The sequence below is a fragment of the Nipponia nippon genome, unplaced genomic scaffold (genome assembly GCF_047370975.1).
Source record: "Nipponia nippon isolate SJK-2023a ecotype South Korea unplaced genomic scaffold, ASM4737097v1 scaffold_3, whole genome shotgun sequence".
In the NCBI taxonomy this organism is placed as follows: domain Eukaryota; kingdom Metazoa; phylum Chordata; class Aves; order Pelecaniformes; family Threskiornithidae; genus Nipponia; species Nipponia nippon.
Genome location: NW_028262347.1, coordinates 67,906,838 through 67,931,917, shown reverse-complemented (window position 1 = coordinate 67,931,917; position 25,080 = coordinate 67,906,838). Strand labels below are relative to the sequence as shown.

Sequence of the window (25,080 nt, the reverse complement as noted above, 5' to 3'; positions counted from 1 at the left end):
CAGGAGAAGAAATGTCTTGGCCCAACAGGCCAGCACTGGAGTGAGCATAGAAGTGAGTGTCCATGCGTGATCTGCCAGGCCAATGGTACTTTTAAGCGGGGAGAACTGCTTGCTTCCTCTGAGGCTTCAGCTCAGGCATGGACCTTGTTAGTAAGACAGCTCTTCTCCCCAAAGCCATCAGATGCTGTGGAGGTGTGGTGAGAACTAGTGTGGTGTTGGGAATGTTAGTGACCAACATCAGTGACACTTGGATGTTCCTTTGCTTCCCCCCAATGCAGGAGGAGAGTGCTAAAGATTTCTGATGGCATCCAGCACCTGGGCAGCCTGCGCTGGGAGCTGGCTCTGTGTCTTTTGCTGGCATGGATCATCTGTTACTTCTGCATTTGGAAAGGGGTCAAGTCCACAGGCAAGGTGAGTCCTTGATTGAGATCAAGCCTCTTCCCTTGATCACAGTTGGAGCGCTTGATCTACTCACCTTTTGTACGTTCAGAGAGATCCTAGGGATCCCCTGGGAACCACCCTCTGAGTAAGCTGGCAGGAGTCTGTGGGGCTCAATTTGCAGCAGGAGCATAAGCCAGTATCTGTGTTTTGGGTAGGAAAGGATGGGAGCACTGAGACGTCTCAGAGCATTAACTTCCAAGATGTGTATCCCCATCTGGCCCCTCTCCATCCACAGGCGCAGGAGACCCTGCAGTCTTCCTGTTTATCGGGTGGTTGCAGGTTCCCTTCCCTTCCACCACAGTGTGAGCAAGCAGCATGTTTTTGCCTCTACTGGCAAGTGCAGCTGGAAAATCTTCAAATTCATTAGATAGTAATGAAGGTAACTCTGATGGCCTCAAAGCCCTCTCTGCCTCTCCGCCATGGGGATCTTCCTTTTTTTCTTTTTGTTCGCCCCAACTCTTCCTATAGTTGCTCATATTCCCTGGCAGTAAAGGTCTCCTTTTTTTTTTTTTTTTTTTTTTTTTTCCCCCCACTAGTCACCACAGAGGTATTTCTTCAAATGCTTCTGGGAAGGGTTGGTGTGACTGTCCAGCTCCATCCCATGCTCCCTCTGTTGCAGAGTGTACCACTGTCGTTTGCACTGACCCCATTACTTAGTTTCTGCTACTGCCTCCTGACCCATTCCCAGCCAGCTTTGTCTGGAGCCAGCAAGAACAGATGGAAATGAAAAGGTTTAGTATGTTCTCTAAATGGTATCTTCTCTGCATGCTTTGAACAAGACATCATGTGTGATAGGGTGTAAATTTTAGCTGCATCCATTTCCATCAAGTTGATGGCACGGATGTTAAGAGTTTCTCCTGCTTCCAGAATGGTCTGGGATTATGAAACATGACAGGGAAATCAAGCAGCTTGCAGAGATGATGTTTTCTGGTTTCCATGGAGTAAAATTAGAAGAAAAGAGCAACTGCTTGCTGTGGTGGCCTGGTAAAAGAAAGCAGAGGCAGTCTAATAACAGCAAATATGATACTAAGATACGGGAAACATAGTGTGGGAAGTGCTGAGAACAAATTCAATCTATTTTAGATACAAGTTCTAGGTTGAATGCAAGTACTTTTTAGCAAAAAGGACTAGGGATCGTGAGATCTTGTCTTCTTGAAAACAGAAACCTTCTTTCAGTAAAGCAACAGTGTCCCTAGGTTTATGAACCCTCCACATATTTAATAATCCAGCTAAAATGGTGGCTGTGGGAATACTGTCCCACTGGGGAGGAGATATACCTTAGTTCTGGGGATTTGCCTGTGGAGGGGCAAACACCATGAGCTGAAATCGCCCTACTCAGAACAGCAGCAGCGGTTCGCATCCTCCGAGGCGGGGACTGCCTGACCCCGAGGAGTGCTCGCAGATGCAGGAGGTTGTCACAGATGGAACCACTTTGCCGAGGCATGTGGATCATATTCAAATAAAACCCTGGATGTTGTTGACCAGCATGAGACAGAACGATCACACTGATCCCGGCAAGGTTCCTAGTGATGTAGTTAGTGCTAACAATGCCCGAGAAATAAAAAGATTGGGTCTGAGCCAAGCACTGAGTAATATCTCATTGGATCCAGATGTTCCTGTTGTTAGATAGGAGTTTGGCACTCTTAATGCAGCAAAACATTCTCCAAATTCAGGCCTCTGGTCTCAGTGCAGATGTGAGTGACCGTTGAGTGAAAAGCTTAATATGCTAGTTCGTGCAGGCTGTAAAGCACATAGGATGTCACCAAAATGTGAATCCAGATCATATGCCAGACAACCACCAGTTTGTATTCTGAGCTCCTAAAACTGATGTTATTTAGAGATCCAGCTGAGAATGTGCAACCTGGCATCCTGGAAGAACATGCACTAGGGTTCAAAGGCAGTGAGTTGTTTTTATGATTTTTGTTTCTAATCTTGCTTTCATGAGCTGAGAAAGATTAGACTTGCACCCTGTCATTTCCTGAAGGAAGAATCTGGTTGTGTGGTAAATACAGGGATGATTGTTACACTCTTAGGACCCGCAGAGTTGATCAACTGTCACTGAAAAGCTCTAAATCAGAGCTCCTTGAAAATCTGAGAATGAAATGAATGATGGTGTTTGCCTGTGTTGAAGGATGCTGTCCTTGGGTTCCTTCAGTGTTCAAGATTACAGATTCAGAGGGACAGGGATGGATCTGCTCACACAGACATCTCAGGCAATCATGAGCTCCAGCAAGGAGGTGTTTTTCACCTATAGAGCAGTGCACGTGAAATGCATAGAAAATCTGGAGCTGCAGACAGAGATGATAATCCAGTAGTGTGGTTTTTCAAGGATGGGATCTCTCTCAAATCCTTCTGTCCTTCCGCATTACAAAGCTGAATCACCAAAGAGTGTGTATCTTGACTTAGAGGAGGACTGGCATTGCAATGTCAGGTGCTTTGGACGTTGCTTTATTCAGATGGAGTACATCGGAGTGAATCCAGAAAAAAATCTTGTTGAATCACTACTCAGATCATAAGGATTACCCCGGGGCAGAGCAAAAGTGGTCATACTGTCCAGGGAAATAATACACTCATTCTTAGTAGGACCTCCTCTAATGCAGAAACTGCTATAGCTGTGGCAGACCCTGCGACCCCCGCTCAGGGATGGTGGGCTTTAGGTGGATTTTGAAACAACTCATATGGGTAGGTGTGAAAAATCATTTCACATCATTACATTTTGCAGTTCCTCCAGAGATGAGTTTTAGCTCTCTGGTGCCTAACTGCCAAAGCTGAGAAAAGAGCTGTAGTGAATTCAAGCGAAGCGTGCTGATGTGAATCCTCACTCAGCACGTCCACACAGGAAAAACCTGAAGGAGCAACGTTTCTTTTTTGACCTAGCATGATACAACAAACTGAACAACTTTTTTTTCAAGGTGATTAATAAGTCCTGAAGGTGCGGGAGTAATGCAAAGGGACTAATGACACTACTTGAGTTGCTGGGGAGGCTGCATGAGCCCTTGATATCACTTTGTTTGTGTGGGAAACACAGACTACAACATGTTGTCGCTGTGGCATGCTACAGCAATTAGCCTGAACAGTCCTGAAAATACCCTGGTAATCCCCAAATTGAATGTTATATTTACCTGATGTGGAGTCCCTGAAAGGATTAGCTGATACTGGCCTGCAGCATTGCCCCAAGGGATGTGGCTCCTTTGCTAGAGGAAGGAATTTCAACCCTACCTGAGTACGTCTGCATTGCTTATGGGGCTAGGGGCATAAAAAGCAAGAGGACACAGGTTAAAAGTCCTGTTTGGGTCTGAGTCCTTGGTGGCGGGTCTGAGACGTGCTGCCCTGCTCTGTCTGAAATGCCCGTGTTGGGTATTTGAGCAGGGGTCAGTCAGAGGCAGCGGCTGCAAGTCACTGCAGTGGGGAGCGGTGGGGGGACCCTCAGTGTTGTCCCTGGTGGTCCTTCGGTAGCAATCACGTTTCAGGGTGTCTCTCTTATCTGCAGACCCCTTCGGCCTTGCCACTAAATGCTGCGGAGAAGAGGCTTTGTGTGTGATTCAGGCTCTATTTTGGGTAGGGATGTGCAGATGGATACTAGGGGCGGCTCCTCTGATGCACGTAGATGAGTAGAGCTACTCTGACTCCAACCTGGTGACAGCCTGGCTCAGGGTCTGGATTGCTTTTAGGACTAGAAAGGTTTTCTCTCGCTCCAGAGACACCATGGCAAGTCACAAATTTCCTGGGCACATTTTAAAATTTATTTCTTTCTACTGCAGGTGACAGCAAGGTGTTTGGCGAGGCAGCCTGACCCATCCCCTGCCGCTGCCCATCTCCCCCAGCCTGGGGCTCGGTGCTGTGCTGCCGGCCGGTGCTGTGTGCTCTGGCCCGTGCTGCTCGCTCACGCTTGTCCCTTCATCCTCCTCCCAGGTGGTGTATTTCACGGCCACATTCCCATACCTCATGCTGGTCGTTCTGCTGATCAGGGGAGTCTCTCTGCCTGGGGCATCCCAGGGAATCCTGTTTTACCTTTATCCAGACCTCAGTCGCCTCGGGGACCCCCAGGTAAGGTGGAGGGGGGTCAAATGGCTGAGCTGTGCTTGCATGGATGCCTGTGGCTGTCCTCTCTCCCTCCTTTTTCTTTTCTCCCTCTCTTTCTTCCAGTTTCTTCTTTCCGTCTCCTCTTTTTCCCGTCTGTGGGCGTAAGGCAGGGCTGTGATATCAGTGCATACTCTGGTGGTCCCAGTGCTCTCCCCCTCCACCTTCACCTGCGCTGTTACCTGTTGCCTTCTAGCCTGAGTTGGGTCTGAATTGCCCGGGGGTATGGCCAGTGGGATTTAACCCTTCATCACGAGTGGCGTCAGCCATCCTGCAATTTCTTGGGAAGAATTCTGTGCTGTGGAGGCAGCCTGTGCATGGGGTACTGCTCTGCACGGTGCTGGCAGCTCACCGGGATGGGCCCGGCTCCCGGCATGCTTGCTCTGACTTCCCAGAGAAGCATGCTGGGTGCATGGATGGCAGGAGCCGTGCAATGCTGCAGCAGTTTCCCCGGACCCCGCCACCCTCCTCGCCTCCCTGTTCCCGGTGAAAAATTCCTGCCTATCTGACGGGAGGGTCAGTGCCCTGACTGCTGCTTTTAATCTCTTTGGGACAAGTTCTTCCACGTTAAATCCTGGCTCCAGCTGAGCTGTTGTACCAGCCTTTGTGTGAAGGTGTTTCCAAAGGAGATTAAAGGGTGCCTGCATGGAAAATAGGCCAGCAAAACCCTTCGTAACCTCATTAACTCTTTCTGGTCTAGCCCCAGTGCTGCCTTGGTTATTAATTTTGCAAATTGGGACATAAGTGTCGAGGGAGGAATGGCTCCGGCGGATCCTGCGCTCCCTGATGGAGGAGAGAGGTCCCCTGTGGGTGAGGGTAGCAGTGCCTCGGGGGCCGCTGGCTGGCATCCCCGGGTCCCGCCTGTGCCACCGGCATGGTGTGGCTCTGTGCAAGTCAGTTTGACTTACAGCTTCCGATCCGGGGAGCTAAACATGAGCGTCCGGTTTCCAGCTCCAGGCGGTCTGGTCTTTTTCACGGGAAGGACTCGGAGTTCTTGCTCGGCTTTCTGGAGTCGCTCTCTGGTCCAGGCTGTGCCTGAGCAGGGGGTGAAAAGCTTCGTTTTACAGTACCAGCTGCTCTCTTGCTTGCTCAGTTTGCCTGTGGACAGGAGGGTGGGTAGGGCAGCTGCTCCTTGGTGTGAAGGTGAACCAAGGCTCGGAAGGGGGTGAGGACAGGTCTGTGTTTGCAGTGTTTGTGGCTCCATTTGTGCCAACGAGGTGCGAGAGACCTCTGAAGTAAAATAACATTTTCAAATGGTGCTCATTCACTTATGAAAAGTCCTGTTGTTACTGTGGCTGTGTCACCCAGGGGACTGAATTAAACCACTTCAAGCATGGCATGGTTTTGCTGGTACTAGCTGTGTCCTCATTAGGTCTGTCCTGGCAAACTTTTCCAATTACAGCCTGAGCTTTAGAAGCGCAGCTTCCTTCCAGCCCGGAAAATGCTAATGCGCTGGTGGAAAGGCAGAGTAACCCTTCAGAGCGAGAGGATGGCTTATCCTCGACTGGGGGAGGAAAACTTGCTCCTCCTTCCTCCCTGGCTCCATCATTCCCTCATGAACACTTCAATTCTGTGGGAGAGAAGCAGGAGTTGGTAGCAGTGGTTGCCTTCCTCCAGCATGCTTTAACCATCCTACTGCACCAAGTAGCAGGGCTCGGGGTTTCTCTTGCGTTTTCCCATCAGAGAGGGAAGGGAAGGGTTAGTGCCCCAAGCCCCACACGTGCGCAGCTGTGCCCACTGCTCTCTGTGCAGGGACAGCGTGAGCCCTGCCAGCCCATCGGGGCCAAGTCGATTACAATTGATTTGCACTCAGAGGACGGTGAGCTGTAATTGTTTACTTGCAATCCCGCACTGCCCGGAAAAATGGAAGATTCTTTAGTGCCTGGGAAGGGATTCTGGAAATTAAAAAAAAAAAAAATTAAAATTAAAAAAATTAAAAATACCGTCTCCAATCTGATAAGGCATCTCAAGGGGAGGTTTAAACAAAGGGCAAATAATATACAGGGGAAAAAAATCAAAACCCCTTTAAAGTATATGAAAAACTAGGTGAAAAGAGGGGATTCATTATTTAGCAGATTCTAGCAGGGGAGCAGCAGCAGCCGAGATGTGATTAAGTGTCAGAATATCAGACTGGTGTGTGGAAATCATTGCTTTTCACCTGCCAAATGACCTTGGACAGAACGGGGAAACCTGCTTACGAGAGCTCAGGCTAGCTGATTGATGGTGGTCTCTTCTGGCCATGAAGTCTACAATCCCCTAGATTTTCCTACATCTTCATTTTCTAAATCTATGAAATGCTTATGATTAAAATGGTAAATAAAATGCCTTTGATAGGTAGATCAGACTATACAGAGAAATTGCCAAACAAAAGTTTTGAATAATGAAGTCCAATTCTGCTCAAATACAAGCAGATAAGAGCAAAACCACCAAAAAGATCATCTGTTTTGAACTGTATGCCCCCAAACTAAAAAAAATCCAAAAAAGCAACCCTATACTTTGTTTTTTATTCATATAATATTTAGTATTATGATGTTAGCATGCCAGCCATTGCTAGGTGCAAATTCCACCCCCCACCCCCCCTTGATTGCATTTTCTGTGCTCCAGAAGGTTCCTATTTATTTCATAGCATGGGTTGTGTTTTATCTGAAAGGGGGTCTCAGGGTTGTTCACCATTTCCACTTTTTATCACTCTGCCCTTTGCAATTAACTTTGTGGCAATTTTATCAACTGTTTATTTCAGTAGATAACACTGGGGATTTACGGATGTGATTAAGGAGAGGGATGCATAGTATGATCCACTAGCGGGAAGCTGAAACGAGAGGAATTCAGAATAGAAATAAACTTTGTGTGGGAAACTTGTCATTAGAAGAACTTTTCTCAGGCACTGGCAGGCTTGATGCTTTCATATCATGACCAGACATCGCTTCAATAGACAGATTTAAAGAGGTGACTGATGGGCTTGGTGCAGAAAGTGCCAGCATTGTGTTTGGGTTTGCTTTAAAGAGAAGAAACGTAATGGTCTCCTTTTCACTCTGGTATCAAGTTTCAAGTGATTTTAGCTAACTTTTATTAGGTTTAGTGAGTAAGAAGGAAAAAAGAGTAAATTCAGCAACCTCTGAGCATTTTCCTCTCTGGAAAAGAAGCAAATGTTTCTCAAAACCTCCCACTCTTGTTTTCCTCTTGAAATTTCCAGAAAACCTGCCACCTTGCTGTACGTGCTTGTACTTTATCCAGCCTTTATATAAGGGAAGCACTTTCTATGACGACCTGCTTTCCATCCGGCCCAGTCGTGCCGAAGGCCCCGGCAGGGGCTGTACCCCTGCTCCTGGGGGCAGGGAAGCTTCGGCGGTGCCAACGACCAGCAGAAGACCCGCAGCTCTGCAGACACCCTGTAAGCAGTCCCCAGCACCGCACCGGACACCCGACCCTGCACAACACCGTGCCGGGATGCCCTGACTTGCTCTGTGCAGCTAAATTCAGAGCGTTACCTTCATCCAACCTCTGCTTCATGTTGTCTCTCCCTCTCTCATCTGCACTACTTCTCAAATAACCTTCCCTATCTCCTCCTCATTTTCTTTCACCCATTTCCCTGGCGGTTGCTTTTTGGGGAAGTGTTTGCCCCTGCAGAGTCCGCACAGGCTCCCGCTTTCCCGATGGATGCGGCGGGAAGGGGAGGCAAGAGATGAAGGTGGCCCCAGCTCTTTGGGGGGCTGCCCGCTGTGCTTGTGGCCAGAGAGGGAGGCTGCTGGGGTCCGGCTCATGGTTTGCACTGGAGCAACTCTCGCTGCAGAGGCTGTGCTGAGGGTAGACCCCTTGGGTCACTGCAGGGAGGGTGGGAGGTGCATGTGTCTTGAAGGGCTGTGACCTGCTGGGTTAACCATGGGCCCCTGTAGCCACGCTGGGGAAGGGATCAGAGCCCCCAGATCCTCTCCAAATTCAGGCCCCTCCTGCTGCTGCTCCATGGCCAGCGAGAGCTGCTCCTTCCCAGCAAGAGGGGAGGGCAACTGTGGGGCCTGCTAAATATTATTTGTTCCCCTTATTTATTTTTTTCCCAGCAAGCCTTTAACTTGACCCCGTGCGCTTGGTTTGTGCTGTTGCTGGCCCCCCGCTTCCCCTTTCTGAAGGCGAGTGTGTTTGTTTTCGTGCCGGAGGGCGACCCGCTGCGCCTGTGCGTGGATGCATGCGCCGGTGGGGCTGCCGCTGGCATGCTGTGCTCGCTCCCGCCACATGCCCTCGCGCCCGGGCCCCGTGGCCCCCAGCCCCGGCAGAGGGTCTGCAGAGGGTCTGCAAGCCCAGGCACCACTGCTGTCCCTGCCTGGGGGCAGAGGGCAGGTAGCAGGCAGCAGGGAGGGAGCGCTGGCAGCTCCCGCAGCATGCCAGAGGGGCTTGGGGCTGGTGTCCTCTCCTCCGCCTTGCCGGAGCAATGCAACTGCATGGGGTGAAGCACAGCTGTATTTACCTTGCAGGGCTTCCTCCTCCTCCTCCCACACCATTCACCAGCCCTGCCGGCGTGGGACCTGGGTGGCTGGCCGGCCACAGCCGTGCAGCCCTGCTGAGTCTGATCTCAGCGCTGACATAGCAGGAAGGAATAAAGCTGTCTTTCTGTCCGCCCACAAGCACTGGGGCAAGGGGGACTGTAAAGCTTGGCTTCCCGGGCAGCAAGGATCATCCCTTAGAGCATCCCTTGCCCCTCTGCACTGCCCTGGGGCAGGCAGCTGTGCTCTTCAGGATGAACCAGAAACCTGTTTGTTTTCTTGTGGTGTTTAAAGAAACCCAGCAGCGGGAGGGGTCCCCAGGTGTAAAACGTCCCTGTGGGTCAGCGGGTGTCCCGAGGTGTGGGGGTTATGTGAGGTTGCTGGCGGGCATTGAGTGCTGGCACAGGGAGGTTAACTGGGGAACAAAGGCCCCATCCCTGATTCCTAAGAATGTTGAGGACTTATTTTCCAACCTGCTGGGGCTTGGGGCTGGGAACGTGATGCTTGGCTGGGCGTAGGGCGGGCAGAAGGACCAGGACAGCTTTATGGAAATGTCAGCGGCTCGTTCCCTGCCTCCTCTCTTCTGGGGTAAATGAGGATGAGGGAAAGCATTGGCCTGGGCCCTGCAGCATGGCAGTGGGCTCTTTGCAGCAGGGCCCTAGGGGCGCACAGCCCTGTGCCAATGCGGTGCTGCGGGACGTGGCCTGGGTCTTTGGGCTGGGGCCTGTATGCCAGTCCTGAATGAAGGGGTAAAGGCAATAATCTGGAAATGGTGCCCTGGGTGTCTTGAGGTGAAATATTAGGAATCAAGATCTCTTCTTCTAAGGCTGGGCTGAACCGATGTGTTTACATGGTGCAGTGGGTAACTGGTGGGTAGCGCCAGCACCATGGGCTGAGCCGTGATGCTGGGTGCAAAAGAAATGCTGGTTGAACTGCAGCTCAAGACTTGGGTGGTTTTTGCTCTCTGCTCTGCGTTACGCTGAGCGTGACCTTCCATGCAGCATGTACCCACTCTGTGCTGTATCCTCTCTGCTTGCTGATGGGGACAGTTCGGCGCTTCTCAGCATGGCACCTGTGTTTGATGTATGACATGCACTGGGGTTCAATAACATTTTGCTCGAAAATGGTCTTTACTGTTATTTGTAAGTGCTTTGCTATCTTCCTAAGGAAGGATCTGTTTCAATTCAAGGAGCTATTAAATTCCAGTACATGTAATAAAGCGAATATTGCTGAGAAAATTAAGGGGCGAAGGAATATGTCCTCTTATAGGCCATAACCATCTTGGATAACTGCAGCTTAGATGTGAAGGCTTTGGCTAAAAACAGAGAGTAGGAGGTTATTACAAACTGGAGTAAACAACATGTTCAAGGCAATTGAATTATGAATTAAATAAACTGGATGGCTTAGAAAACTGCAGACAACAATCAAATCAAAATACCCATGCTGCCAATGTGCCAGTGAAATCTGAACAGGATAAACTTTACCAGTCACTTTGGGAGCAGCGGCCAGAGAACAGCAGCACGCTTTTTATCTGCAGGGCAAAGAGAGCCCTGCTTGACCCCAGCAAGTCCCTTTAGTCAGAGTGGAAATATTAAAATAATGAGAGGCTGTTGATCAGCAGCACAGGAGGGAAAGGGGGTCTTGGAAGGGCTGAAAAGAACATTTCTCTGAGTCACTGCAGGGAGAGGAATGAGCACGGGCAGCAACTTGGGAAGATTTGGGTTGCTGTTTTCTGAAACGAGCAGTCTGTTTAGCCCCCGTGAGCCCGCAGGGCCGGGTCGGCAGCGGTGTTTGTCATGAGGGGCTTGAGGGGGAGGGTGGACCACAGACGGGCTGAGGCCTCTTCCGACTCCAGTGATCCTGCAGTCCTGGGACTTGCTGCCGCTGCTTGGCTCCGTCACTAATGGGTCACGAGCACCCGCGGCATCAGTCTTGTTGCAGTTGACCCCCAAGCAATTTGGGAACTGCCACTGGACTGGGAAGGGTGCAAAGGTGGCTTGGTCTTTGGCCCAAGAGCTGCAGTAGCCTTTTAAAATGGGAAATAAAGCGCATGCAGGCTGAGCTTGTGCTCACAGTCATGCTAACTAAGTAGGATCATAAGCTCTGCAAGCCAAGCTTAGCTTTATTTACAATTTCAGCCACAGGCTGCCTTGCTTCAAATGGGAGCATATGCTAAGGCAGGTCCTGTATTCCCTAAAGACACCCTTTTGGGGCTGGGCTCCCACACAGCCCAGTGTGCACCCCACGGGTGTTGTGTTGGGCAGAGCAGGCAGCAGAGCGGGGAGCCCACAGACCCCACGGTGGTGTCTGCTGCACAGTCAAGGGTATCATTGGGTTTTAGAAATGAGCCACTTCATAAGCCACAGAGCTAATGAAGCTTGGTGTCTTGATATTTGTCTTCTACCATGTCTGGTAAAGCACCAGTTCTTTTCCTGCCCCAGGATATTTCTCGTGTCTTGCTTGTGTGATTTATCTGATATTTAACACTGGTTGACTCTTCCTCCCTGTAGCTTTCCACTCAGCGGGGATGCTGAGTTCTAGTCTTTTTCCTCTTCCCTGGCTGTTGTGAAATTCATAGGTAGTTGATATCTTTGAGGTTTCTACCAACTGTTAAATCTGGTTGAAATTTGTCAACTGGGTCCAATGTTCATGTCAAGCGTGGGGTAGGCAGTTTGATGGCAAAAGTTTTGTTATCTTGACAAATTGCATGACAAGTGCTCCAACACCCACGTGAGGGTGTGATTCGAACTCAAATTTGTTGAAAAACCAGGGCTCTAGTAACGAGCAGCAAAATAAAAAGCAAACCTAACAAAACATTTTACCCCGATCTGTGCAAAGATGCTTAAATTATTGATGCAAAGGTGTTAGCTGGTCCAGCTCACCTTAGTGCTTTGCTGTGCCTAAGTAGCTGAAAAGTGAAGGCTGTACCCTTACTGCCCACAAGCACAGTGATGCTTTAGGAATCAATTATAAAAAGGGCTTTGATTTTTTTCTAATCTTTTTGAAATGCAAAAATGAACTAACACTCTGCTCTGTAAACCCACCTCCCCATGCAGCTCCTCCAAAAAGAGTAAAATACATCGTGGTCAATTACTTTTTCAACGTCCTGGTGCCTCTAGTTAGCTGTCCCACTCCCACCTCGTCGTTTGTCCCTTCCCATTCTACAAATCAGGGATCTGATCTGGCTCTCTGTGAAATTGTGACCAGGGTTTGCATGGACTGAAGAGAAGGTGGTAGGGCTGAACATTAGCAGAGTTGCTTGCAAGACAGGGAGAGCAGTTTCACCAAATCTAGCCCTAGCAGCCCTTTGCTTTCTCTCCCTGCGGACTGCGCTGCTGGATCTTGCAGCAGTGAGCAGGGAGAGGATTTGTTCTGTGCAGCTGTCCCTTTGAGCTAAAACCAGAATTTCCTCCAGAAAATCACAGCTAATGGGATTGTAACATCCCTTCGTAAGGCCCATCAGCCTAGGAAGGAGAAGAGGCAAATACGAGACAAAACCTCTCGCCACATGATTGCTCTATGGCCACTATGGAAAAGGAAAGGCAGAACCATGCATTGGTGAGGGTGGCCTGAGCAACAGGGGTAGTTGGGCAGGTGCTGCCCAGCTGACCATTGCCTCAGGACATGAGGTCTTGGCTGACAGGTAATGGTGTGATTCAGAGTCATCGAAACCTCTGTGGTGCTTTCCATTGACTTCTGTTCTTCTCAGAGGGGATCCTGGGGCAAGGCTGGCATTTGTCCAAGGGCTTACTAGCACTGCTACTCTGGGAAAGGAGGGTATCGCCAAATGGAGACTTTTCTCGTTAAAGTTGTCCCAGTAGTACTTTTCTGCTGCTTTTCTTTCCTGACTAGCTTCTCTTTTGTCTCTAGAACGTGGCTGCCCTTCAGCATTGGTTGAATGACTGTCTTATCTCTGTTTTATAAACCCCTTAGGAAGAAAGATCTTAGAAAACAGAGAGTTTAATTAATAATCTTTGTCATTACTTCATTCCTCACTGTTGGTTCCTGCTTTTGCTGTTCTCCGCAGAAGGCAGTGGCGGCGTTTGCATTGGTGACTGCACACAGCTAGGCTTTCAGATCAAATTTGGCGTTGACAAATGTCAGCCTCGGAGCACTGGGATGTGTTATTGACAGTGAGAGCAAAGCGGAGTTCACAGGCGCCTCGTGGGACTAACAGCATTCTTGTATTTTCTTCTAGGAGCTGTCTTTTGCAAACAACTCTGTTTATTTCTAGTAGTTCTCTCCTCCCCAGTTAATTTTCTTTTAAGTTTTGGAGCCTTTAAGTTAGGTCTTGGAGAGAAGGGCCACCACCAGAAGCTGTATGTACCTGTTCCACTGAGTGGGAGATCAGGCTTGCCCAAATCAAGTCCCCCTCCTCTGCTAGCAGAGGGCTCCTTCAGCTCTTGTGGAAAGTGTTCATTTGGTCTCTCGTTGCTGGGAGGCTCTGGAGAGTCACAGGGTTGTGCAGATTTGCCCAAGGAAGAAAGAGATGATGAAGAGCTATACCTGCTGTGGGTTTGCAAGGCTCCCGGTGCATCCCTTCCCTCTGGCACTCTTAGCACCCCCTGGGTGCCTCACTGAGCGCTGTAATTCCTGGCACTATGTAACCTGCCCCTAGAAAAGGCTTGTCTAAATGCTGGGTATTGCTGACCTCCTGATTACTGGCCTTTCTGCTGGTTACAGAAGCCCCTGGGGCTCTGCCTCTTTGCATCTGTGCAGTGTCTGCGCTCTGTGCTGGCCTTGTCTTCTCACCTGTGTTTGCATCTCCCTTGCAGGTCTGGATGGATGCAGGCACTCAAATCTTCTTTTCGTATGCAATTTGTCTGGGATGCCTGACAGCTCTGGGCAGCTATAACAAATACCATAACAACTGTTACAGGTAACTGGAGCGCAGCTCTGCTGCCTAGAGCCTTCCCCTCTCTGAACATCAGCGCACATAGGCTGGTGAACTGCTGGAGGCGCTGGCCTTTTGAAGTGTCATGTTTTCTGTTTCTGCTCAAGGCAGAAGAAAACTCTTTCCAGGTGTTTTCTCCCCAAATCTATCTGTCTGTGCTTTCTACCCAAGAGAACTTTCTGTCTGTGCCATGGATGACAAATCCCCTCTTCCACACCAGCTGAGACCCAACACAGTCAGATCCTCTTCACTAGCTGTGTGACCCCAGCCCACACCACAGCCTCCCCTATTACATGAATGCATGAGTAGCCATAGGGGAAGCAGAGCTGTGAGATCTAATGGCTCTAGACTGGAGTCCTTTTACCTTGGCATTTATCCTTCCTAGGTACATTTGGACTTAGCATCTTGCACAGCTGCCAGTGCTCTGGGTTCCTATCTGTGGTCTACATGTAAACCTGCAGATATGACTTCTGCTTCTGGCATACTCTCGCTGTGCTGGACTGCCCTTGAGCAGAGATGGGCCAGGCTGCCAGATTCAATCAGACTGTCAAGTTGAAGTGGTCAGGTGAAACTAAACTCGTTTCACTGTAGATGTATCCAGCATCTGGAGTTGCATCCCCAGGGGTAAAAGGCTAGTGCAAGTGGAAGAGCCCTGTAAAGCTACCTGCCTCCCTTCCCACCCTTTCTCTGCTGCCTGTGTTGCTCCTTGCAGGGGGTTGTCCCTCCAACTTTTAAATTTGAATTTGTTGTCATTGCTGTGGAAGGTCCAGGCAGACCACCAGCTACATGGTCCTTGCTTGGCATCTCTCTCTCTCTCTTCTCCTTAGGAGAAGTTCACTCCTGCTGTTGGGATGCCTCTCCAACAGCAGCTGGGCTTGGACTCCTTTTCCTTTTCATGCCCCTTCTCCCAGATGCAGTTTTGAGAGAAAAAGCTGTGGGAAAAGAAGAGATAACAGATCTGGCTGTGGCCTGCTGCAGTCCTTGGGCATTAGCCCTCTGCATCTCCAGTCTGGATGTGTAACATGGAGGTGATGACAGGGGCTGCTTAGCAGCAAGGTTGTAAAAAGCTTCTGTAGCTGCAGCTGGGAGACACTATAGAAAGGGGAGAGATGTCTGTTTGCACACAACCCCTTTACGCTATTTGGCTTTGCTAGGGAAACTGTTCTTAATTTCCATGTTAAACATCGCACCAGCCTGTTCCCAGGCATGGACCTGGTTTTATCGAGTCCATCCTGCGCTCAGCAACCTTGGTTTGCGTAGGGAGACAGGACCAGGCTTTAACAGGGCAGAGGGACGCCAGCATGGTGCCCCACTCTGTTATCCCGGGCTAGGTGTAACCTTTGGTGACCTGGGAAAAGAAAAGGACGTGGGCAGGAGGAACCATTGTTCATATGGCAGCAGTCCCACATGGCACCAAATGGCATTTTCTGGGACTGTAAAAGATTATCAGGGCTCCCTTTCAGGTGAAAATCTGGAGAGACCTCTTTGCTCTGGCCATTGCCCGCCTGTTACCCTCCACCATGACACCCCTTCCCAGGTGGCAGGTGCCTGGAGAGCACCTCCCAGCCCATGCCTTTCCAAGGAGGGCTCCCCTGTCACGCATACATCCGGGGAAAGAGGGAGAAGCACCAGGAAGGAAGAGGAACCATTTGAAATAAATGGGAATTTGTATAACATGACTGAGGATATAATTTGAGTGGCGAGCAGGCAGTTTATAGCCACTGGAGAAATGAGGTTCTGGCACGGGCTTCCCACTGGGTTAGCTGAGCTTGGTGGAGCGTGACCCTCCTTACCAGCTGGGAGATTCGTGGGCTCACCCTGCAGGCCTCTTTCAGTCTCTCCTGCCTTAGAAACCAAGCGCAAAGGCAGAGCAGTGGTGTTAGGTGCTGTGCAGTACTTGACAATGCAAAGAGCTGTGCTTTGGAAGGAATAATTTGAATTTGTACTGTGTAGGGCCTCTGCGTGAACTAAGCTTTCTCTCTAGAAATGGTTGCAGACCGTGAATAGATCTAGTTAATGTGCAGGGAGGAGCATGAAGCCCGCAAAATGCTAGATACCTAAAGACTGATACAGAAAATCACACTGGATTTGCAGAGTAATATTTAATAAAGTCAGAGCAGGCCATGAAATGCCAGAAGGGGTGTATTCAGTTTGGTTCAGAATATCTCGGAAAGATGTTGCAAATGTTATTGTTGTCCCCAGGGTTGCAGTCACAAGAGGACTAGGGACACTGGAGCATGAAAAGGAATTGGATAGATAAGAGATATTTAGTTTAAAGAGTAGATGGGTGAGAATGAGATGAAACAGTGACAAAAGGGAATAGATCAGAGAAAAGAAATTGGATGGCTCTGTTCATCTTTTTCTCATAATGTGAGGACAGGAGATATCTGGTAGTGCTGAGAACCAAGAACATTACAACTGGTCTGAGAAATCTATTAAGGAAAAAACCCATGCCCCCTTCTCAGACAAAAATAATCTCCGGTACTTGCTGCTACAGGAGGGACCAGGGGAGAGAGAGGAAAAAGGAGAAAAAAAACAACCAGGTATTTAGATATGTAGGAAGACTATCTCAGGAGCGAGGAGCTTAGGTAAGGAATACATCTTTATGTTGTCCTTGGAGAAGGCTTTCCCTGGTGGGGGCTCCTGCTCTGTTGCCCACCCTGGGGCCTGCCCCTGCAGCTCCTGGTGCTGAGCTGAGCTGTGGGGGTGCTGGGAGAGAGGCCCTGCTGTGGGCGCAGTGGCTGGGGCGGGAGAGCGGGTGCTGCCCTGGGGTGTGGATCATACCTGGACCCCCACCTGGCTGATGCTGTGCCCCCTCCTCCCAGGGACTGCGTGGCCCTCTGCTTCCTCAACAGCGGCACCAGCTTCGTGGCTGGCTTTGCCATCTTCTCCATCCTGGGCTTCATGGCGGGGGAGCAGGGCGTGCCCATCGCCGAGGTGGCTGAGTCGGGTGAGTGGGGCTGCGGTGCGATGGGGCAGCGGGGGTGCTGCTGTTTGGCCCTCCTCAGCAAGGGGAGCATGCCCACAGGATACCCACCCTGGGGCAAATGATGTTGCAGCTGTAGGTTCCCATCCTGGCGGGCAGCGCTGCTTTCTGCCTCAAAAAACAGGGAGAAACAAATGCACACTCACGAAATATTAAGATGCAATGGCTGTGTCTTGAGGTCAATATAAGCTGCCTAAAAGGGTTAGGGTTAGGCAGCTGCTGTCTCTTGCTGGGGGTGTGAGGTGCCTGCATGGCATGTGCCCAGGCTTGTGCTGTGCTCCCCTGGGTTCAGAGGCTTTCCGTGGCTCCCAGCCCCTGTGATGGCAATGCAGCCGGAGCTTGCTGTGTCCCCTTTCCCTCCCTTCCTGCTGGGCTCTTCCACTCCTCGAGGAGCCTGGGTTTCATGCACAGCGCTGGTATAACTGAAGCGAGAAGCTGCGTGGCTGCAGGCTGTGCTGCAGGTGGCCACCTTAGGCGGGTCTGCATCAGATGTGCCATGCTGCTTCCACTGCCATGCTGTTGCCCGCTCTGAAAGCCCTTCTCCCCGCAGGGCCTGGCCTGGCATTCATCGCCTACCCTCGGGCTGTGGTCATGCTGCCCTTCTCCCCGCTCTGGGCGTGCTTCTTCTTCCTGATGGTTGTTTTGCTGGGACTGGACAGCCAGGTAAAGGCACAGGTGCAGGGTGATTCCCTGCCTTCAGGACAGGCTTTGAACTTGGCTGAGTGCGGGGCAGCGGGGCTGGGGAGCCAGTCAGGACAGGCTGACGGAGGTGGGATCTCTTCTCTTTGCAGTTTGTCTGCGTGGAGAGCCTCGTCACAGCTCTTGTGGACATGTACCCCACCATTTTCCGCAAGAAGAACCGCCGGGAGACCCTCATCCTGCTGGTCTCTGTCCTCTCCTATCTCGTCGGGTTGGTGATGCTCACAGAGGTATTTTGGGCTCAGACCACCTGCGCAGTGCTTGCTGGGTCTGAGTGCCCCCCTGGCAGAGGGGGGCCTGGTGGGTGGTGGGGTCTGTGCTGGGGCCGAGAGCTTGCTGGTGAGCCCCCTCCTGCTGCACAGTGCCTGGGGGAGGTTGCCCTTCCTCCCTGCGGTGTTCGCATTTTCCCTTCCAGCTCTCACCCCTTGTGCCAGTCACAATGCTGATATCTCTCCTGCCAAGACTGATAGTTGGAGCTCTAGACAGCCCATATTTTGCTTATAGATTTATCTTTACATGAGTCAAACCTTTACAGCTGTAGCCTGTTGAATGGTGAGGGGAGCACCTTTGTCCTTCTTGTTCCTCCTGGATGGAGCTATCCGAGCACTTGGTGTAAGGAAATTTGGTGGGCCTGAGTGAGCCCCGTATCTATTACACTGATTTCCTATATATTCCCTTTGTTGTGATTAATTGCCTGGGAGTTAAACTGTTCTGGTTTAAAGCCTTTAACTCCTCCTAGCAGCAAGTGTGTGTGGATTGATGCTGCCATGATGCTCTTTGCATCTTCTGTTTTCATCTGGGCATAATTTTGAAAAAGCTGCCTTCGATGTTGCGCCTGCAGCTTTGTGCCTGGACTTACCTGCAGGCCCATTTTGTAGACAGCCTTGCAGACCTGGGCAGTGAAACAGCCAAGCTGCCAGCCTCTGGGCCCATAGCAACAGGTACTTGCAAAACTGCATGCACCGCTACTTCCCTGGACAAACCAGGAGGCTGAAATAAATCAGATGCATTGTGTCTCTTAAGGGGGTTTCCACCCTCACTTCCAGATACAAGATTTGCTTTGTTTTTGTCTTGTCCTAAAATATCCCCACGATACCTGGCAGTCACTTGCCCTCCCCTGCCCTGCCCTGGAATGAAGGGTTGCAGAGGCTCCTGAGAGCAGCGCTGCTGCATGTCTCCATCAGGCCTTGAGCACTAGGGATGTGGCCTTTGCCGTCGGCTAAAACCATGCCCCAGAGAGAGGAAGGTGCCTCCATCTCTGGGGAAGATGTTGAGTTTGTTTCCTGCTCTGGCTGGAGCTCTTTGCCTATGCCTGATTCCTCTCCCCTCTCTTCCTCCCCACCTCGCCTCGCTGCATGCTTGGCCCTTCCCAGGGTGGGATGTATGTCTTCCAGCTCTTTGATTACTATGCTGCCAGTGGCATGTGCCTGCTCTTTGTGGCCATCTTCGAGACTCTCTGCATCGCCTGGGTCTATGGTGAGTATGAACCAGGGGGGTCCCCAGCTCTGGTCTCTCAGGCTCTTGCTTGGTCCATCCTAAAAATGCTGGTCCATAGCTTCTCTTGGCAATCGCTTCGCAGTGCAAGGCAGACCTCTAAACCCTTGCTTTGGTGCCCCTGGAGTCAGCTAGCGGGGACTTCCTCACAGCAATGCCCTGGGAGATCTGTTTGGCAGATATCCCCAGCATGTTCCTATGTGTCCCTGCTTTTGAGGCAGTCCTTCCTTGGGGACTTGGAGCTGGCTAGGAAATCTTTTCCCAACATGTGTATAGAGGAGTTTGAGACCCTCAAACATTTTTGAGAGCCTTCTCTCAGCCTTGATGTTCACAAGGGATGGGTAAAACCTAGGTTTGGGTCCCAGCCTGGGTTCAGGTCCTAGCCTGGGAGATGGCAGCGGAGGGGCTGGCCCTGCTGACCCACTGGGCTGTTCTGGGGTGAGAGGATGTTAGTCCAGGACAAAGACTGAAGCTGGCCACACTCCTGGCGAGCTCCCCGACAGGGCTGTTGGCTATGCTGAGGTTACCCCCTCATCTTCTGGGGAGCGCCCAAACAGTGGTGAAGCAGGACCGTGGACATGTAGACCCTGCTGCCCTCCTTCCCTGGTAGCAGCGAGGCATGCTTCCCCTCTTCCGCAGGTGCTGAGCGTTTCTACGATAACATTGAAGATATGATCGGCTACCGGCCATGGCCCATCATCAAATACTGCTGGCTTTTCATCACCCCGGCCGTTTGCATGGTGAGGGCCCACAGGAGGAGGAGCTGTGAGGAGGAAGATGGGCAGAGCTGGGTGCCTCTGAGATATAGATACCTACATATATACAGAGGGATGTGCATATGTATAGGGGGTTATGTGGCCTGTACTATAGACTGTTGTTCTGTGTGTTTGTGGCTTTGGGGGCCAGGCGTGGGGCTAAACAATGGGGAGAGGGGCCTGGCTCAGCAGTGATAGAGGTGTCTGCTGGTGGGGCGAGCTCCTTGCTGCCGTGCCCAGTGCTGCACATGGGAGCTGTCCCAGAAAAGCTTGCTTGACTGGTGTCTCCTCTGTTGCTGTCCTGAGGAGCTCTTTGTTACCATGAGACTCTGTGCAGGTGTGGACTCACCAGGAAGGACCTCTCTTGGCTAATGATGTTGATTTTCTTGCTCTTTTTCTCTTGGTCTCTTCCACCTTGCCAGGCAACCTTCCTGTTTTCTCTGATCAAATACACCCCGCTGACCTACAACAAGAAGTATGTGTACCCGTGGTGGGGAGACACCCTGGGCTGGCTGCTGGCCCTCTCCTCCATGGTGTGCATCCCTCTCTGGATTATCTACAAACTCTCCACCATCAAAGGCTCCCTCAGAGAGGTGAGGCTGGTGCTCTGGGATCAGGGCATGGGCTGTGCTTGTGTGTTGAAGTCCAGCCTTGAAGGTAGATTGTTTTTGTGTTGCAGGTTAGTTAGCAGGGAGACTAGAATAAATCGATTGAATGAGTCCATTGCTATAACTGACTGTTGGTTTTATTAAGTTCTGCCTGGCTGGACGGCTGCTCCAAGCTGGCTGTTGCCTCTTGGTGCCCTTTGTTTATTGCTTCTCTCTCCTTGCAAGCACCATTAGGAAAAAGTTCATTAGATGGAGAGGACAATGATGATCTCCAGTGCCTTGAGTCAGTTTGGAGGCTGCCCTTGACTGAGGCTTGGGGACTTGCTCTGAGAAAGCTCCAGATCCTATGAATGTTGTGGGCAGCTGGGTTCCCCAGTCTATGCTGAGGCCATAGGGATGGGTGTAGGGGATCACTGGGAGTTTGGAGTTTCCATCTCAGCCTCAGTGCCCTGGGCTTGCCCAGCTCCTGGAGCGGCTGTGACCCATTGCTGGCTGTCCTGGATGTGCATTGGGAAGGCAGAGACCTGGCAAACCAGAGCTTGCTCCAGACAGGCATCCCATCCCTGCCATGGCTCATGGTTTCAGGAGGAGCTTTCGCAGACAGTCCTGAACCTCCAGGATCATCCCACCCATTCTCTGTTTCCCACAAGTGCTGAAGAACAGATTGTGACAGCAACGGGCTCTGACCCCTGTGTCCAGCACAGACAGGGAGGAGTGGGCACAGCTGCAGGAGCGTGGCAAGGGCCACACTGCATGATGTAGAGGGTAGCCCCTTACGCACCTGCTGTCCCAGTTAAAGCCAAACCTGTGTGCACAGGCTCTCCCTTTGCAATCTGTGCTGATGGACGGGATGACCTGGAGGTACCTGGGCATCAGCCTTTCTCTGGACTGCTTTCTAGCCCTGGCCTGGAGCAAATGGAGGACAGAGCTTTCCTACTGTGTCTGAGGTCTCTCATGTACTTAGTGCTTGTCTTGGGACAAGTGGTTCAAAGATGAGTTTATCCCCTCGGTCTCTGAAGTGCTGACTGTCCTAATTTGGGACATCTGTGGCATTTAGGGACCAGACTTGCAGCCCTGCCTGGCTGGCTGAATGACACCCATGACTGGAAGGGGAGGGCCCAGGTCACCTTTTGTCCTCGCGGCTGTGTTCAATCCCTGCCTTTGCCTTCCAGAGGGTCCGCCAACTCACCTGCCCACTTGAGGACTTGCCTTCCATGCCAGGCACAGGACAGCCCCTTCCCTCCACCAGAGCTGGCCTCCTGATGCTGACCGAGCTCGAATCTCATTGCTAGGACCAGTGTGGCTCTCCCTCCCTCTCCCCAGGATGGTTTCTATACAGCCTTTACCACCTGTTGGATAACACAAGGATTCTTCACTCGCCAAGGAGAGAGGGATTTCTGGGCTGAGCTCCCTTCCCTGGAAGATTTGAAGGGCTGAGGAAGAGGCTGTTGTGGAGATGGTCTGCATGGAGTTAGCAATGCACCTTAATCCTCTGTCTAGAGAGGGCCCTGAAGGGGCAGATCAAGCACCAGTATTCCTGAGCATCCCCAGCCTTCTGGTGGGCAGAAAGGAAGGACTGATCCTGGAGCGGAGAGTGTCAGAGAGTCTCAGAGGTGTGGCTCCAGTGTGGACTTTGGGAGCTTCTCCATTCGTTCCATTAAATCCTTATTTTTCCCCTTTAGATCCACTGTCTCAATTTTGTTTCACCAGCATCCCTTGCTCAAAGCATGTTAGGTGGGATGCGTGTTAGCGGAGCTGTGCTGGGCCTTCAGGTCTGGATCTCTGTTGCACTGGCACATCGATATGGGAGGGCGGCCAGAGGAAAGGAAGCTTGGTTAGGGTAGGAAGGAGAACAGGGAACACCGATTCGGAGATCCCCGTAAGTGGTAGGCCTGGGGTACCTAGGTGAAGTGGAGAGTGAAATGCCACCTTCTTCTGGAGCCGTTGCCAGCTCCCAGCCAAAAGAGTCATCTGGCTGATGAGTCACTGGGCTATTCCTGGGGTCTGAGAGAAGCGCGTGGGTTTGCGTTTTCTTCATGCGAGTGAAGGATCATGGGAAACTCTCCCTCGTCTCTGCGGGTCTGTGTCTTTTTTGTGCTGACTGCCTTCCAGGTGCTCTAGAGCCAGTCATTTTGGCTTTCCTGCGTATGGAAGAAGGGCTGCGCGGTTGAAGCGGGATCTGCATGTTAAGTCAAGAAACAGGGCCTCTCGTTTCCAGGCTGTTTGGGTAAAAAACAATAAAAATCAAAGAGCTTGTGTTTTAAGTGCTGTAGCCGCAGCATCCGAGGAGGGCAGCCAGAGGACACGTAACCCCGGGAAGCTGGATGGCTCCCAGGAAACCCTGAGGAAGCTGGAGCCTGGGCAGAGCTGAGCGAGCGGCCGGAGGTGCTCGGCTTTCCGAAGGGCACATGGACACGGGTGGGCAACCACGCTCCGGCCACGGCTCCTGGTGCCGCGGGGAGAGGAAGAGGCAAATGAAAGCAATCCGCGCCGTTAGCCACAAGGTGGCCCCAGGACCTCAGCTACCGCCGCGGCGCCGGGCCGGGGTCCCCGCGGGGCGGGCGGGGGCAGCGGGCACCCCCGCACCCGGGCCGGGGACCCCCCGCCACCCCCGCTTGGGAAGAGCCTCCGAGCTGGGTGGGTGGCTCTGCTCGCAGGGTCGGTGGCTGCCTGTTCACTAGCCGCAGGGCCGGGGAGGAATTTTCCTCTGTGTCAGGATGACCCAGCCATTTTCTCCTCCGCGTTGCCTGTTGAGGTTTTCTCTGAACGGAAGGGTGACCCCAGTTGTGGCACGTACTGGTTTAGACCTCTAGGCAATGGCAAGTCCCTGGGCTTGGTTTTCTTGGGCTTGGTTTTCCCCAGTTTAATGTTTTTGGAGCCTGGTGACGTGAGATGGGAGACAGGTCGGTGATGGAAAGGGGTCACGAGCTTTCACTCGTAGAGACTGTGGAACTCTGATGGGCACCAAGTACTGAGGGGATTGCTGCTGGGAGGGTTTGTGATGGTGCAGATCTAACCTCCAGGAGGGAGAGCCCACTGATCTGTGGTCTTCTGGGGCTCCGTTGGCTCTGTTCTAGAGTGGCTGTGGAAACCTCATCTCATTTCCAGCAGGTTTTCCCTTTTCTCAGCCGATTTTCCATGAGGACTCTGGGGCAGGCGGGTTCCTTTGCTAGGCTGCATGTGCAACCATGGGTGAACCCCCTGTGGCCAGCCCTGCACCTCCCCTGTCAAAATCTCATCCACCGGGTTTCTGCACACCTCCGTCCCTGCTTCTGGAGGACGCCGGGGATGCTGAAGGCCTAGGGCTGGGGAGCGGGAGGTCAGGGCCAAACCGGCTGTCACAGTTTTCCTGGGCAGCCTCCAAGCCTCAGAGCTCCAGATTCCCCAGCTGCCATGGTGCTCACGTGTGAGCTGAGGGTAGGAAAGTGCTTAGAAACCCGGGGAAAGCCCCTTTTGGAAGAGACCCACAGTGTGATGGAGGATGGAGCCATCCAGCTGCCCTGCCACTTGGATATGGTGACTGGTAGAAATTACTTCTAGAAATGAGTGAATGGAATTCAATACAGAAGTTGTTTTTTTTTTCTGTTGGCTTTTTGTGTGAATCATATTAGAAGCTCCAGCAACATATATTTTTATTCATGTAATTCTAGCCTTAAACAGAATTATACTTTCATTTTCCAGTAATATCTATAAGAAATTTGGCCCACTGAGAAGATATTTTAACCCTAATAGAAAATAGTAATTGTCCACAGCTATCTCCAAAATATGGCTGATGTAGAAAGTCTGCTCAGCTGCATGTAGGCAAAGTGGGATTCTGCTGAAAGGCTTGTGACTTGCTTTGTTTCAAAACAGTCTGGCGTCCAGTGAATTGGGCATGTGGTTTATTGATCTGGTTATATATGAGCCAGGAAGCCTCCGAAGCCTGTGGTCCTACATGACCCAATTGCTGTAAAGCTTTGGATGAGCTAGGCAGGTCAGATAAGCAAGAAAACCAAAGGTTTTGCTGGACATTCTTAAATAAATGTCTTATTTCTGATAGGACTTTAAGACAAAGTATTGGAACCTGTGATGCCTGCCTTGAAATATGAATTGAATATATTCTGGATTGCTCATTGAGAAGGTTGATGGACTAAATCTGAAATTAATATATTTGACACTTCCAGACATGACAGTTTTCACGACACTTTTTAAGACCCCATGGGTAGAGGGAATTTTGGCATACGGTGATTGTTCATGATTTTGACTATGGTGAAAGGGATTTTCATTGCATTCAAGATTAGCCCAGTACTCCTCTTCTTGCAGTCTGTGGAATTTGCCCCTACTCATACCTTCTCCAGCTGGGGAGATGCTGATGTCCCTTTAGACAGGAGATGTGTTGTTGGAAATTTCCCACCTTCAGAATCTAAAATCTGCAGCTTAACCTGAGAATTCAATCCAGTATTTTCAAGAAAACGGGGATGAGATGAAAGACCCAGTTTTTTTCATGTTTGTTCTTTGGTGGTTTGGGGTTTGGGGTTTTTTGTGTGTGTTTTGGTTTTTTTTTTTAGTTTCAGATGAGATGTTCACATAAAAATAAAGAAGTCCCTGAGATTCTGCCCCAGGTCATTAATGCTTTGAAACTGACCTTTCTGTCCATCTATCTGCAAAA

At 51.0% G+C, this 25,080-nt stretch overlaps 1 protein-coding gene across 5 annotated transcripts in view; it reads left to right on the top strand.

Annotated features, from left to right (window-relative positions):
* Positions 1–23,695, top strand: part of LOC104020220 (sodium- and chloride-dependent GABA transporter 2) — a 47,864-nt gene extending 24,169 nt beyond the window's left edge. For 2 of the 5 annotated variants that reach the window (XM_087766938.1, XM_087766934.1), the window contains 11 exons: positions 279–411; positions 4,354–4,488; positions 7,715–7,912; positions 13,772–13,875; positions 16,716–16,840; positions 17,427–17,539; positions 17,668–17,805; positions 18,949–19,051; positions 19,709–19,809; positions 20,247–20,417; positions 21,605–23,695. In XM_087766938.1, the coding sequence (XP_087623064.1) occupies positions 279–411; positions 4,354–4,488; positions 7,715–7,912; positions 13,772–13,875; positions 16,716–16,840; positions 17,427–17,539; positions 17,668–17,805; positions 18,949–19,051; positions 19,709–19,809; positions 20,247–20,417; positions 21,605–21,724 (1,441 nt within the window). In that variant the 3' untranslated portion in view covers positions 21,725–23,695. The remainder of the gene's footprint in view (positions 1–278; positions 412–4,353; positions 4,489–7,714; positions 7,913–13,771; positions 13,876–16,715; positions 16,841–17,426; positions 17,540–17,667; positions 17,806–18,948; positions 19,052–19,708; positions 19,810–20,246; positions 20,418–21,604) is intronic. The other 3 variants (XM_087766935.1, XM_087766937.1, XM_087766939.1) reach the window with 3 other exon arrangements.
* Positions 23,696–25,080: the final 1,385 nt, after the last annotated feature.